This window comes from Corvus moneduloides, chromosome 6 (genome assembly GCF_009650955.1).
Source record: "Corvus moneduloides isolate bCorMon1 chromosome 6, bCorMon1.pri, whole genome shotgun sequence".
Classification (NCBI taxonomy): Eukaryota; Metazoa; Chordata; class Aves; order Passeriformes; family Corvidae; genus Corvus; species Corvus moneduloides.
The window spans coordinates 55886336-55900084 of NC_045481.1; the positions used below are offsets into that span (position 1 = coordinate 55886336).

The 13749-nt window shown below is 39.9% G+C and overlaps 1 protein-coding gene across 4 annotated transcripts in view; it reads right to left on the reverse strand.

The window, feature by feature from the left end:
* Window positions 1-13749, reverse strand: part of KIAA1549L (KIAA1549 like) — a 76233-nt gene that overhangs the window by 52458 nt on the left and 10026 nt on the right. For all 4 annotated transcript variants that reach the window (XM_032112108.1, XM_032112107.1, XM_032112109.1 and 1 more), the window contains exons 6-11: window positions 13132-13265; window positions 10691-10853; window positions 7916-7975; window positions 6261-6412; window positions 4710-4881; window positions 1476-1639 (exon numbers count right to left, since the gene is read on the reverse strand). In XM_032112108.1, the coding sequence (XP_031967999.1) occupies window positions 1476-1639; window positions 4710-4881; window positions 6261-6412; window positions 7916-7975; window positions 10691-10853; window positions 13132-13265 (845 nt within the window). The remainder of the gene's footprint in view (window positions 1-1475; window positions 1640-4709; window positions 4882-6260; window positions 6413-7915; window positions 7976-10690; window positions 10854-13131; window positions 13266-13749) is intronic.

Genomic DNA, 13749 nt, shown 5'->3' on the forward strand with positions numbered 1-13749 from the left:
ATGACTGTGGTGTGGGTGCTGGGAGCTCAGCACCAATTGTTTTTTTTTCCAGCAATTGCAGATCCAGCTCCCATCTGATGACACTGATGGCTGATGCAAACGTAACCTGACTGAACAGGTTTTAACCTGAGCATGTACCTTACAGCCTGATTAAATCTGGTTTCTCAGGAACAGTAAAAATCCAATTTTGCCTTTCTTTTTTGAATGAAAACAATGGATTAAAATATGAAAATACTTTCAAGTTTTTCCTGTGCTGTAATTTCAACCAGCAGTAGGTTGTTCTGGTTTTTTTTAAATAGCAACTTTCTTCAGCTGGAAAGCATCCCATAATGATGGGCAGTTCAAAACAATGTATAAGTTTTGTCTTATTTTTTTCCTTTAGCTGGGACCAAGATTACACATAAAAAGAATTAAGTGGTGCATAGCACTTGCAACAGCCCCTAAGAAAGCATAATTTGCATTTTAGGGGCTTTAATGTGGCGTTAAATGCCACTGCAGTGATATTAATTCTTGTCTGTGTTTGTGATATTGTGTGCTTCACTTTTGCAGATCTAGTCCTAACACTGGATGGATAATAGCGGATAAATAGGCGAGCACACTGGAACCAAAATGGAAACGTCTTTTTTGCATCATTTTTGATACAAATGTCTGGTTTCCAACTGGCACCAGCTGTACCCATCTGCAATGAACCTAAGATAAGGAGAAAAGAGCTGTCAAATGCATCATGACTTCCTTCAACTCTTCTTCCAATCTACATTTTTCAGCAGAAGCAACAGAGCTGAAATCTCAATAATCCTGCTGTCTGTAGTATTAAGAAACCAAAGAAAAAATTCATCATCTCAATCCCATGCCAGTGGAGAAGAACAAAGCCACCTAAAGGGGCAAAGGAACAGTCTGACTTATACACAGGCTCTGTAGGATAAAAATTCCTATCTTTGGGTGGACCTGATCAAGAGCCATTGAATAGCAGCATTGAGAGGGCAGACTTTTTCACCATGGAGATAAAACAGTATTCTGTGACATTTTTCTGTCAGAGGATCAAACTGGAAGTGCATTTGATTTGGGAAAAGAAATTATTGTAACTGATATGGATTAGTAACGTTAAGAAAAACATAATTGTTTTAACCCAATCAGCAACATACATAAATAAATTAGAAAGTTCAAAACACCTAAAAGAAAAACAGCAGTAGGAGAAAAAAAAATTCAAAGAATGTCTATTTTGGATTATCAGTTTGGGGGGAGAACTTTGGTTAGGGCCAGGTCAGAACTTCTGCCAAACCCAGGGCTTCAGACATTCTCTCCTTCAGCAGGCAGGAACGGCTCAGGCCACGGGTTTCGAGGTCCTACAGGAGATGTGCTGGTCCAAGCTGTCAGTAACAACCCTTTCAATTCCAAACATCCTTCAACTGCATCTATCAAAGAGTCACAGCCTCAGCAAGCAAACAGGCTTTTGGATCTAGAGCTGGGTCACTCACCTTGGCTCTCTGAGGCAGGTTCATCATGGTGTCTGGTTTGAAGTCGTTCTTGTTCTTCCTGCACAGCACCGCGGTGATGATGATGATGATGACAGTGACCACAGCGATGGGAGCCAGCACTGCTGCAATGATCCACAGGTTGTTTGGGGGGTTCTTCACCACAGCTGCAGAAAATGGCAAACCAACACCAGTAAGCTTCACTGGGCAAGGTTCCAGTTGCTTCCGGCCTTCAATTGTCTCCCCGTAAAAATTAGTATAACACTGTAAGTAATGAAGCTTCCTATGCAAAGGAATACCTTTGTATTACTTCACTAGGAAAAAGAAAGGAAAAATCAGCAACACTGTTGAATTCACAAATCCCTGGGCTCTCTTCTCTTAGTTATATGTTACCTGATTATATGCAAAAGCAGACATCCACTCCAAAGTCAAGATAGATGCCATATTAGATATCACTCAAATGGTTCATTTACACAATAAACAAACAAAAATAGGTGCAAGTAAAGCACCCTTAACTATTTTTCAAACACAAACTCATCTTAGAGCAAGGTCGCATGTGTGTTACAAGGACACACATGGAGTCCATACCTGGTGTCAAAGACTGACTGGCTCAGCAGGAGTAAACTGGCAGAGCTTTTTAAGAAACAGTGAAGCTAACTCGAATAGTTATCTTCAATATCAATAAGGCAATAAGAAAATGCTTCTCTTGTGCTCTAGAAATAATTTATCACAGTTAAGGTCAAAATGAATTCGTCATTTCTGAAGGAGTGGAAATAACGAGGTTGGAAAGAGCTACTTGAAGATACATTAATAATGGCACCAGGAAAAGGTACATTTCAGAAATGCAGTGATGCAAAAACATTTTAGATTGCATTTCATCAGAATAATCTCTCTTAATACGAACCTTCAACTTGTTAACACATAAGAGATCCTCCTATGACACACTCCCAGTTCCCTCATTTCATTTCTTTTCTTTCTAAAAAAACAATCAGACAACCTCCTTATAATGCTGAATTTTGCTGTACTGAAATATTTAGTGGACTTGCCCACGATATCCCTGTTTATTTTGCTGTAGCACTGTTTGCTGGCGTGGGCAGGCAATTGTGAGAACACCAGCACAAAGCAGCCGTTCCCATTTCCTAGGGGACCGGCGCTTTCAAATGTCAGTGAGCTTATGAGCTGTCAGAGGCACTCAGCATCTCTCAGGATCAGACTTCAAATGCAAACCACTTGTTCTGCAGCAGTTATTAGGAACTTCCAGTTCTCCAGCTGAAAGCCTGGCTAGAGCCTGAGCCTGTTTTCCCTGTAGATTTGCAACTTTTTGCCAAGCCGGTGAAGTTTGTTGGGTGACGTAGGAACAGCACCATTAGATTCAGAGCTTGAGCACAAAACTGTCCAAAAGAGCAGGCTAGAACCCTGAAAGGTTCACTTTTCCACAGACTTGCATGATTCCTACTTATTGACTTTGACATTTAGTGTGGGGATGAAAGGGCTGTGGGGAAGGAAACAGAATCTGAATTTTAACAAATAACAGTAATTTTAATTATAGACTGCTGCTGTGGAAGCAGCAAACAATTGTTGAAAAATTATATTCATTCCTTCTAGGGGAATGCAGAGGAAATTATGACTTTATGGCTAATAGGATAGACATTCAGGAGTCCTGATTTACATCTTTAATTCAGTTACCAGACTCCAATGTGACCTAAAGTCAACCCATGTTTCATTCAACTCAGTAAGACTTCAGTGGAATTTGAAACAAGCCTTTCATTCTGTTGTAACTCAGTCTCTGGCTCATAACACAGGGACATCCATATTTTGTGTTATTATTCGTCTCTCTTGTCTAACCCAGCTACGAGCTTCTGAGGGTACGTGTCTTCTTACAGTGTTTTGGGACAGAACTTTTCATTCTGCTAGAACAGAAATTATAATGAGCAAAAATGAAATCCACACGAAGTATTTTCTGTGGCAATACAAAGACAGACTACAAATAACCATGTCCAAAAGGAAAGAAACTGGGATTTTTTCCATAATAAGGTATAAAGATGGAATTACCTCCTACACTTCAAATATTCTGCCTTCAGAATCTCAGTTACCTCAGGTCACAATTTCAATTTCTGTATATTCTCTTCTTACAGTGTTCTATGCACACTTGGCTGGTATGAAAATCTACAGATGAATAATGCCTTATCAGACCGTGGAAATACAAAGTCAGATGATGAGCGGTAGATTCCATAATTGCCTAAATACCCACATAAATATAAATCACATCAGTGCACAAAGAGCTAGGAAACTGCTATATCTATATCTTCTTCAGTAAAAAAATACATTAAAGAAATATTCTCATGAAAAACAAAATTACTTAGAATTTAAATACTGGAATTTATGGAATGGAGTTCCTCAGGTTCAGCTGAATTAAAGTCAATAGCAGACCATGATCAAATCAAAGATCAGATATGGTACATGGTGCATTCTCTGGAAATTATATCACATTTCAGTCTTCTAAATCAATCTTATGTTTATGGATGATACATAAATTACTTATTACAGTGGTCTCTTCTATTCCTGTCACCATTTCATGTAATTATTTAAGTATCACCGCTCCTCCAGGCAGATATAATTGCACCAGGGGCACTCATTTTATGTGCTGTTTCACCAGTAAGGAGATCCAGTGCAGAAGTCCACTACATACTTTTGATTCCTTCTAAAGAAATACTTTGGCAAAGTGGAGCGATCCAGTTAGCAAAAGGCATGGATTTGTACACTGAGCTGTTAACTGCACAAAAAAACTCCAAGCTTCACCACAGGTTTATGACTATGGGTCAACTATATAGCAATATTAAAAAAAAATAATTAAAGAAAACTGTGTCCACAATCACTCAGTAACTGATGAAGGTCTTGAAAGAGAAATTTGAAAACACTTTATTTTACAAGAATGGGTTGCTTTTTGCCAACGTTATTCTGAATGATACTATAGCATATCTTGAATCTGAAAAATGTCCATGTGCACAAGTAGCTCTTTCCAACTTCAATTTTCTGATTTGTGTCTAAATATCTTTAACAACCATGTCGTTTTCTTGGTGAAAATTATTACTACAGTTCCATAATGTTCAGTTAATGGATGTTGCTCTGTGTGATAAGGAGAGGCTCCCCACATCTCCCTCCAGTTTTTTTACAAAGAAAGAGAAAACATGTAATAAAAGAATGATTTAAGTATGGAATTTTTAAAAGGACTCTTACGATCAGCTTGAACTTGGATGACATAGCCCAGTGTCAACGCCATCCGCTGGGAGTCAACCGTACTCAAAATTTTGGCAGCTGCAGTGCCCAGCAAAGGCTTCCCATTGTATAAAGTGTAGTATGTCAGTTCAGCTGGCTCCTTGGGTCCTGGAATACGCTGGATTTTTACCATCTTTAAGGGAAATAAATAAATAAATAAATAAGGAGAGGAAGAGAAATAAACTGTGTTTGCATTACACAACTGCAAAATCTGCCAGGAGCTATTTGAAGGCAGTGCCCTTGAAAACCTCCTACAAGCATAAGCTGCATGCAAATATTCTCATGGGATCAGACCTTCTCCCCTTCAGAGCCCAGGCTGTTAAGTCAGTCAGTTGGAGAATGACTGATGTCTTAAAAAAATTTGAAACAGAATCTTAAGGTAAAACCCAACACTAAGAAAAGCAGGCAGTAAAGAGGAAAGGATCAAATGTTTGGACATTACAGTCCTCCATAAAGGGGGAATTCTTGTAATCTGTCCTAATACTGAAAACTGTATTTACTGGTATATTGCAGTTCAAAACCAGCCTCACAGTTCACTTCTATACTCATTATTTTTCATCCCAGGCTGATAACAAAGGAATCATGCTTTTCCCATTTTATTCTGCAGAACACTGGCAGAATTTTTCCATTGTACTTCTACCTTTCCTGAGAGTAGAGGAAGTGTTAAACACTTCTTATGATGAGAAGAAAAAGGAGTTTTGTGATTCTTCTCCATTATGTTATGGACAAAAATTTTACAAAGTTCACACTTTTGGCAAGTAAAGTGTGTTCTTTCTTTTAAATTCTTTCAGTGGAAAAATACAAATAATTGTGTGGGCAAATGGGAACGGTCATAACTTGGGTTTATATCTTACAACAAACAATTCTTGAAAAACATAATTTAGGTTTTTTTTAAATAACTTATTTTTGAAGATTGAAGAAGAAATCTTTTAATTGCCCATAGCATCAGTTGGCTTAATTGGTGAGAAAACAAAATATGATCAGTTCAAAATACTGAATGTGAAATGCTATAAATAAGAGAAAGATGATTAATAAATTACTCAGGTCTGAAATCTCTACTTCATAACATGGTCTGGGGCCACATGATTTGATGACTAACCCTGTATAAATAAAGGCAGCTTCTTACTTTTTTCCAACAGAAAGAAAAAACCCAGAAATTCTAGCTTTGAGTTACCTAGGAAACTTTTATCATGAAAAAAATAAAACTTGGAACGCTTCATTATGCTGAATACGCTAAAATATGTACTTTGTACCAATCCTCATAGCAACCAGAGAGAAAATATTTATGAACACTGATTAACTAATGATGATTTCTCCAGGATGACAGGCATGCCAACATGGCTGGCTGCAGAAAAAGACACGATTAGCAATGTGCCATGCATTCTGCCCTTGCTGCTTGGATATCCATGAGCAATAGAGGACATTTCAGCCTAGTTAGACATGTCTTTTACAGGAACTGAAGTGGGACACATGCAAGCAAAGCACTTCTTTTAACACACGTCCATTGAGCACCTGCACAGTGTAGCTGCCCACAGTAGTGGCACGTCTGAAGCGCCTTCCCTGCTGGTGGGACATCATGAACAGCGGGGCCAAGCGCTGCTCCATCAGTCTGGCAAAGCTCTGGTTGTTCAGCCCCAGTAAAGCAATATCAACCCCTTGAATGACTGTGGGAATGGAGAAAAAAACACAAATCAGCACATCATGCATGGACAGGTAAAGTAACCCGCGGTCTGTGGGACAGTTTGGGACAGGGAGGCACAGACTAACTCAGAAGAAAAATACCTGGATGCTGTTATCCCCTCTCAGTAAATCCCTGTGGGGATATAACACACTTCTGTTTCAGTCCCTGCACTGTTCTTCTCAGATAATGTCAATGATGTTTCAGAGAGTAAAAATCTTAAAATACCATTTTTAGGCCCTCACTTTACCAAAATGGCTCAGGGGAACATCTATTCTGTGATCTTCAATGTAAAAATTAAGCTCAAACCCATTTGAGAGCTGCCAGTTTTATGCTTACTGCCAGATGCTCCTGTTAACTGAACCAGTTTTCCATCCTGAGGATTTGAACTCTGAAGTTTGGATTTTGTACAATCTCAAACAAAATATCCTGTTTGAGAGCACTGAAACCTGAATAAACATTTCTGAAGTATAAATGAAGGCATCTGAAATATAAATGAATGTAAGATTTAACAGACACTGGATTCTAAAGTTCAAAAAAGTGATATGACATGCTGATTCAATTCATATATATGTATGGTTTTTTCAGTATTATTTAAAAAAAGTCTTCTGGAACCACCAAGATCTTCTTGAAGACAGAGGTTCCACTGAAATATCAATAATACTCCACTGCAGCAAGTGCACAGAGGCAAGAAATGGAGTATCAGGTTCATAGGGTCTATTCTGGGAGGAGTTGTACCACTCCTTTCAGAGGATCATAGTCCCTGCATAAACTTATGTTTTATTTCAAATTTATGAAAAGATAGAAGTGGTACCAAGTCTATTTCATGTCAGAGCCCCTTGCTCTTGCTCTCCTGAGCATTACATAATTCCAGTTACAGACACACCAACTAGGAAGGCTTTGGTAGCACTCAAAGATGTCTAGGGGAAAGGGTCTCTTTCTTGCCCAGTTGTCATTTCTGAAGTCAAAATAATTGTGAATGAGAGTGTGGCACCTGTGAAATGACTTGATAAAAGAAGTGTTTTGAAGCCTAAGGGCTTCAAGTGAAAGATGCAAAAATCCCTGCACCTAGATAGTCAGTAAATCATAACAAAGTTCCTTGGCATAACAGCTTCACCTTTGTTCCTGGGCTATGTCTACCAGTCTCCTTTGATTTCAAATTTAAATCCAACTCCCAAGGTATTAAAAAAACAAAAGAAAAGTCTTTTTCTGTCTCAAAACTCTCAGAAGATAATGCTGCTCTCGGAATTGTTTCAACCAAAGTGCTATAAATTCTGAGGTGGGTGTTGGTCACTGCAGATGTCACTGCTCAAGATGATGAATCACTTATGCCCCAGAGTGACTGTAAGTACATTTGCCCAGTCGAAGGCAGGTTCAGTGGGCAGCCACTTATTTTTGTGTAAAATTACTGGACCACTGTGTTCATATAAATGAGCACTAAAAATTACTACCTGGAGTGCACAGAGGAGGGAAGGACATTAAAAAGTACCTGTTATCACCCAGTAGTCTCTAGTTGATTCCGAGACATCAAGGTTTGGATACTCCAAAGCTTTAAAAATAAAAGATTAAATTACGTCATAATATTCCAGTGTCCTACACATTATGTGTCCCAAAACTGGCTAACCAGACTGCAATAAATAAAATTTAACTGTGGCCCAAGAGGAGATCTAGAGCATAATTTTCAGGGTTACAATTTCTTTTCTGTCTGAAAAAGAACATCAAGTGTAAACAGAAGAAGCACTGCCATACAAAGTACAACATCTATCTCCTGTTGCCAAAATACTGGCTGGTACAGAGTCTGGGATGAAGCCCAGGACTGCCCACAACCAAGAAGGATAGGTTATAGGTGTTGTACACATTTCTGCTGCTTTCTCCCCTGCAGAAAACCAGATGAGATTTCATGACAATTCTGTGATTAATCCTCATATAACCCAGACCACAGTTTTAGCCTAAACAAATATGAAAATATACCAGGATCAGATTCCACGTGGATTGCAAATGAGATCAAAACAAAACTGTGAGCATACCTTGGAGTGTGGCGCTTTCTCACTGCGCACAGTTTAAGGCATTACTGCCATATGTGTCTGCATCTGTGAGAAACTGATATTTGCTCTTTCGATGCCTTTTGTCAGCTCCTCCATCTCCAAAGTGCATTAGGCTGTAAAGCTCAATATGCTGCTAATTCATTACGCAGCTCAGCATTTGTTCAACGGATTAATACTGGGAACTGAATTCAGAAAATATCCATGCTCTGCACGTTGATAGGCTGCTATTGAGTCACCTTGATTTTAAAACCCCAAAGTGGCTCGGAATAGTAAACATTGTAAAGGATTTGATTACGCACAGTAGCTGCTTTTGAGGAGGATTTCACAGCATGCCCTGAGCTGTGCATTTCCACGACAGACTGCGAAGGCTCTGGAGGAGCCACTGGAGCCTACTGGGAAATAACATGCTCGGAGAACAACCTCAATATTTGTTTGATAAACTGAGACAACTACATTGCCACATGAATAAGCATCAAACACTCTTCAAAGGAAACATTTTCCAGACACACTATCAGTCTGGAGCCGTAAACACTGCGCGTGCATTAAGTCCATGAGTTTGCAGTACAGCTGCTGCACTGGGAACAAAACCAAGAACTCCAAAATGAAATATAGGCCATTAGTTGTTAAAGAAACACTAGCTGAAGACTTTATCAGGTCTGTTCATCATGTGTGGGGGTCAGCAGAGAGCTGCAGTACCACATGAGACTTGCTGTGTGACAAATGGCTTTTGCAGCTCCTGACTACCAAGCATATGCCTATATTGCCTTTGTGAGAAGAACCACAATCCTCTTCCTATGCAACAGGCCTATTTTGGAGGCCAAACACTTGAACTGAGCACAGCCAGCATCACAACTTCCTTGAGCTTTCTCCTGGATGGCTCATGAAGAGCACGTCCTGCACACAGAGCACCCATCAGCCATGAAAAAGAAGGAGCCTGTCAGATGGGGAATGGGCCACACCCCTTCCTAGGTCCCTGAGCATACCCTTGTCAACAGCCTCTCTCCACCTCCCCTTGTCTGTGGAAAGACTTTATGAGAACACAAGCCCATGCTGAGATGTGTGTCTTACCCCATGATGGAAACTCTGATTCAAAAGTGCACCAACGCAGTGCAAGAATTTATCATCAGGCAGTTTCACCTGTTTGTTTCCAAATACCATAATTTCATAGGTAATGCCTCAAGAACGACGTAAAAACCTCCTTTCCCAAAGATTTGCACAGTCACCTAAGTTAGCTGTGGTTCCTGACTGCCTCACAGCAGAGAGAAACCACTTATCCCACAGCAAGCTCACCGTGCAAGTCACTGATGAAGAATTGCACCATATAATTTCTCTGCTGCTGGGCGGTTTGCAAACAAAATGGACTGAGAAAAACAAAGATAATTTGTGTTTTCCTCAGTGCTCACTTTCCAACAGTCTGCTTCTGCACTGATGTACCCAGCAGTCTCTTGTCACTCCCAGCGAACACAGGCCCCCAGTGAAGGGATAACCTGTCTGCAGTGAGCTTAATTTCACACATCGCATTAGCAAGCAGATTAAACAGAAATCCCCATAATCAAGTGTCTTGTCCCTTTAACCATTTTAAAGAAATTAGCACACAGAGTCACAGAGCGCACACACCACAACTGTCTCCCGCTCTCTGTGCCTCTGAGTTTTCACAGCAACTGTAAAGCAACGAAACTATTGATGCCAAAGTGTTCAGACCACGTGTAAACTGAGGATGCAGTTCAGCAAATACACCAACAACCTTTTAAAATAGCAGCATAGATGGAGCTCACCCCACCACCCAAACACACACTCGCAGCCTGATCTCAGCCTGATCCCAGCCCGGCCCCTGGAGCAACCACTGAAGGAAAGGGCTATGCAGAAGCTAAAGTTCATCCAGTGTTGTGCTAAGCTTTCCTGAAATTAAGAATCTGGGACCTTCCGTACTTTGCTTTTCATAACACTACAATTTTTTTTTGTTTGAAACCTGGCACAGGAATTTTTTCTTATTAATGACAGTATATATATGTTTTTCTTAGTTACTTGCCAGTGTTGCTAGCAACCAGAATAAACACTGAACCCCAAAGAGAAAAAAACAACTACCTAATCCCCCCCCCTTTTTTTTAACAGAAAACTGTTTAAAAAGTAGTCAGAAGAGCTACCTACAATCCCTGAGCTTGACAACAAAGCAAAATTCCAGTGCTGGCTAATCTTGATGCTGAGAAGCACATACTTACATTCAGCAATGGTGAGAGGTGGGTAGGTGAGGTAGAAACCCACCAGCTCAGCTGACAGCTGATTAAGAAGGTTGCTGGAAATAGTGCCATTTAGAGTTGTGCTTTGATTTTTCACTACGTAAAACAGAGTGACAGCTTGGGAGACATTGGAGGTGTTCAAAATCTGAAACAGAGGCAAAAAATAATGTGTTGCTGTGGTTCAGCTCAATTTAAAAAAAAATAAATAAATAAAAAACCACCAAGGCAGTGCAAAGAAACTGGGGAAATGTTAACTTGAACAATGGATTAGCTACATCTCATTCAACTTTACTTGTGTGATACTTTAATCCCTACTTTAGCACTTGCAGGGTTGCTGGAGGACAGCAGCAGGCAGAAGAGGTGCAGTCAGGATTGAAAATGTTTTCCCCTTGTTTTACCAGGAAATGTGGAATGAGGGAGAGGATGTTTATCAGAAAAATCATCCAGTGCTTGATGCAGAGAAATTGTCCTGTTTATCTTTGCTGCATTCCTGCAGTAATTCTCTAGACCCACACCTTTTCCATCTGAGATTAAGGGGTATCATGTCTTTCTGTTCCTCATGTCATATGAATACTTGCTCTCCTCCCCACTCTAGCTCTGTGCCAGTGTTTTCCTGAGCCCAGATCTGATGTCTGCATTTTAAGGACCAATTCTATTTAGCGAGCACTGGATGAGATCCTCAAAAAACAGGAACAAAACCCATATGCTTTCTTGGAAAATTTATGACCTAGGGCAAGAGGGATGGGGTTTTTTGGCTACTGATAGGTAGGCCCAACAGCATTCATGAATGTTATTTAAATACCCCATTTTTATGGTTTGGATCACCAAGTTAAAAGAAAAACCGTGGTATAAAAAAACCATCAGAAGAGTCCAAGGTCAGACCAAAAGTCTGCCTAGCCAATGTCCACTTTCAGAGGGCTGGAGCAGAGGGTTGGAGAGTTAGCACAGGACAAGAGGAATAAGTGGCTTTCAACAGTGTAAGATTATCCCACAGTTATGGTCAGAGCCATAAATAATATGCTTGGGTTTAAAAAGGGTTGATGATTTTTTATTCTGTATCTTTGGCCAAAAGGTTTTTGTAATTTCCAGATTTTTTTCTCCAGTTAGATCTGGACATCTTTATCACACAGTGTGTGAAAGGATGCTTTTTTTCATTTAAACTTGAGTAGCTCTGTTACGGAAAACTCCAAGTGACCACTCCTGATTCACTACAGCACTCATGGCTGCAGAGCCATGGCCAATTTCATTTCTCCTTGCACAGAAGACATTTCATGCCTTTTACCCACCTTGCTGTCCTTCCCTCTACTCTTCTAGTGCAGCACTGCCTTTTCTGAACAGGCTCTGTCTGCTCCAGAACTGCTCCTCAGTTTTCAATTAATCTAAAAGCCTCATTCAGTGTTCTGTTGCACCGACTTAGTCTTTTGCACGGTACTGGAATAACTTCAGAAAAATTTATCATGACAATCACACCCTTGAGCCTCTTACTTCCCAGCTTATATGTTGCCTCCAGGACCTCCATCCTATCTCTCCTTAAATTGGCAATACCTGCAAAAGCAGCCACTACCTTTTTCTAGGGCTCTTTCCAAAATTGCTTAGATGCTTTGTGAGATCTGCCACTTCTACCACAAGCAAATGAAGTTCCCCTCAGTGCCACAGGCCCAGCTATTGAAAAGATGGATAATCACTTTACCTACTACGGCAGGCCCTCTCCTGCCCTGTTCTTTTCTGCCTCTCTGAGCTCCTCCAGTCTGAACACAAGCTCACAAGAAACAGCACCAAAGTAACTAAGCAGAGCTCTGATGGCAAATTTTCTCCTTCTGAGGAGCACAAGTACATACACAGAGTTTCATCATAAGTCAAAAACATATCATAATATTGCCCAGAGGATCATTTCTTTAGTGCTGAAGTATGGCATAGAGCATAGGGGCCTTGGCCCACTATACATATTAGGGCATGTAAAAATCAGGCCCTTAGTGGTGAATTTGTGCCCATGAGTATGAAACTGAAATGCATACCAAGAGAAAGAAATCTATTCCATTATTTCAGATCTTAAAAACAGCTATGCCTAGCACTATCTTCATACCTGAATAGCCTCACTGAAAGTAACTAATATGTCAGAATAATATGTTCAGTAAAAATATAAATGTGGAAGACTGTGTTTCTAAACTTGGTTTTATGAATTTCATTTATATGACTGAACTGCAAACAGTAAAACTCTAATTCATGAAAAGCAACAGCCTTCTATAAATCATACATTTCTAAGTTTTCTTGCAATGCATAAAACAATCTTATTTCAGATGAAAACATAAACCTCCTTCCACAGTGGCTAGCAAAGGCACTGCGTTGGAATACAAACACACACATGGCAAGGAATAAGCAGGAGAGTTTGGCAATAGGCACTGGCAAAGCACCCAGAACTGTACCTGAACAGTTAAGTTGTTGCTGGTGTTTAGGACCTTTCTTTCAGCATCCTGAAATGCTCTCTGGAGCCGCTGTTCCATGGTCTGAACAAATTTGCATGACTGAATATTGTCTGTTTGACCCACAAACTGCAGCTCTGGAAAAGGAAGGTGTTAGCATGTGGACAAAGTATTCTCAGCTGCAGCACCGAGAACAAAATGATCAATTTACACATTAAGCAGGTGAAAATAATGCCACTTCAGGAACTGCACTAAATTAGCCTTAATTAAGACAAAATGTAAGAAATAAATTGCATTATTAGAGCTGATACTCTCCACAAACAAATGGAGATTGCTTCTGCAATGATATATAAGATGGTAGGGCCAGTTCACTGTGCATGTACTTGCTCAGAGCCAGGCAGTAAGGGAAGTCATTCCAAAAGACAAGTTACAATCTTAAATCTTGCAGGTCATTTAGTCCTGCAAAACATAATCAACCATAATAGCGATTCTCATTTTGTTTTATTTTCACTCTAGGAAAAATACACTTAACTTTAACTGCTGTGAGTGTATATAAATATGCAAGCACACATGTAAGAAATATTTTTTATCATTTAATACATCGTTCCAGAGCACTCTGCC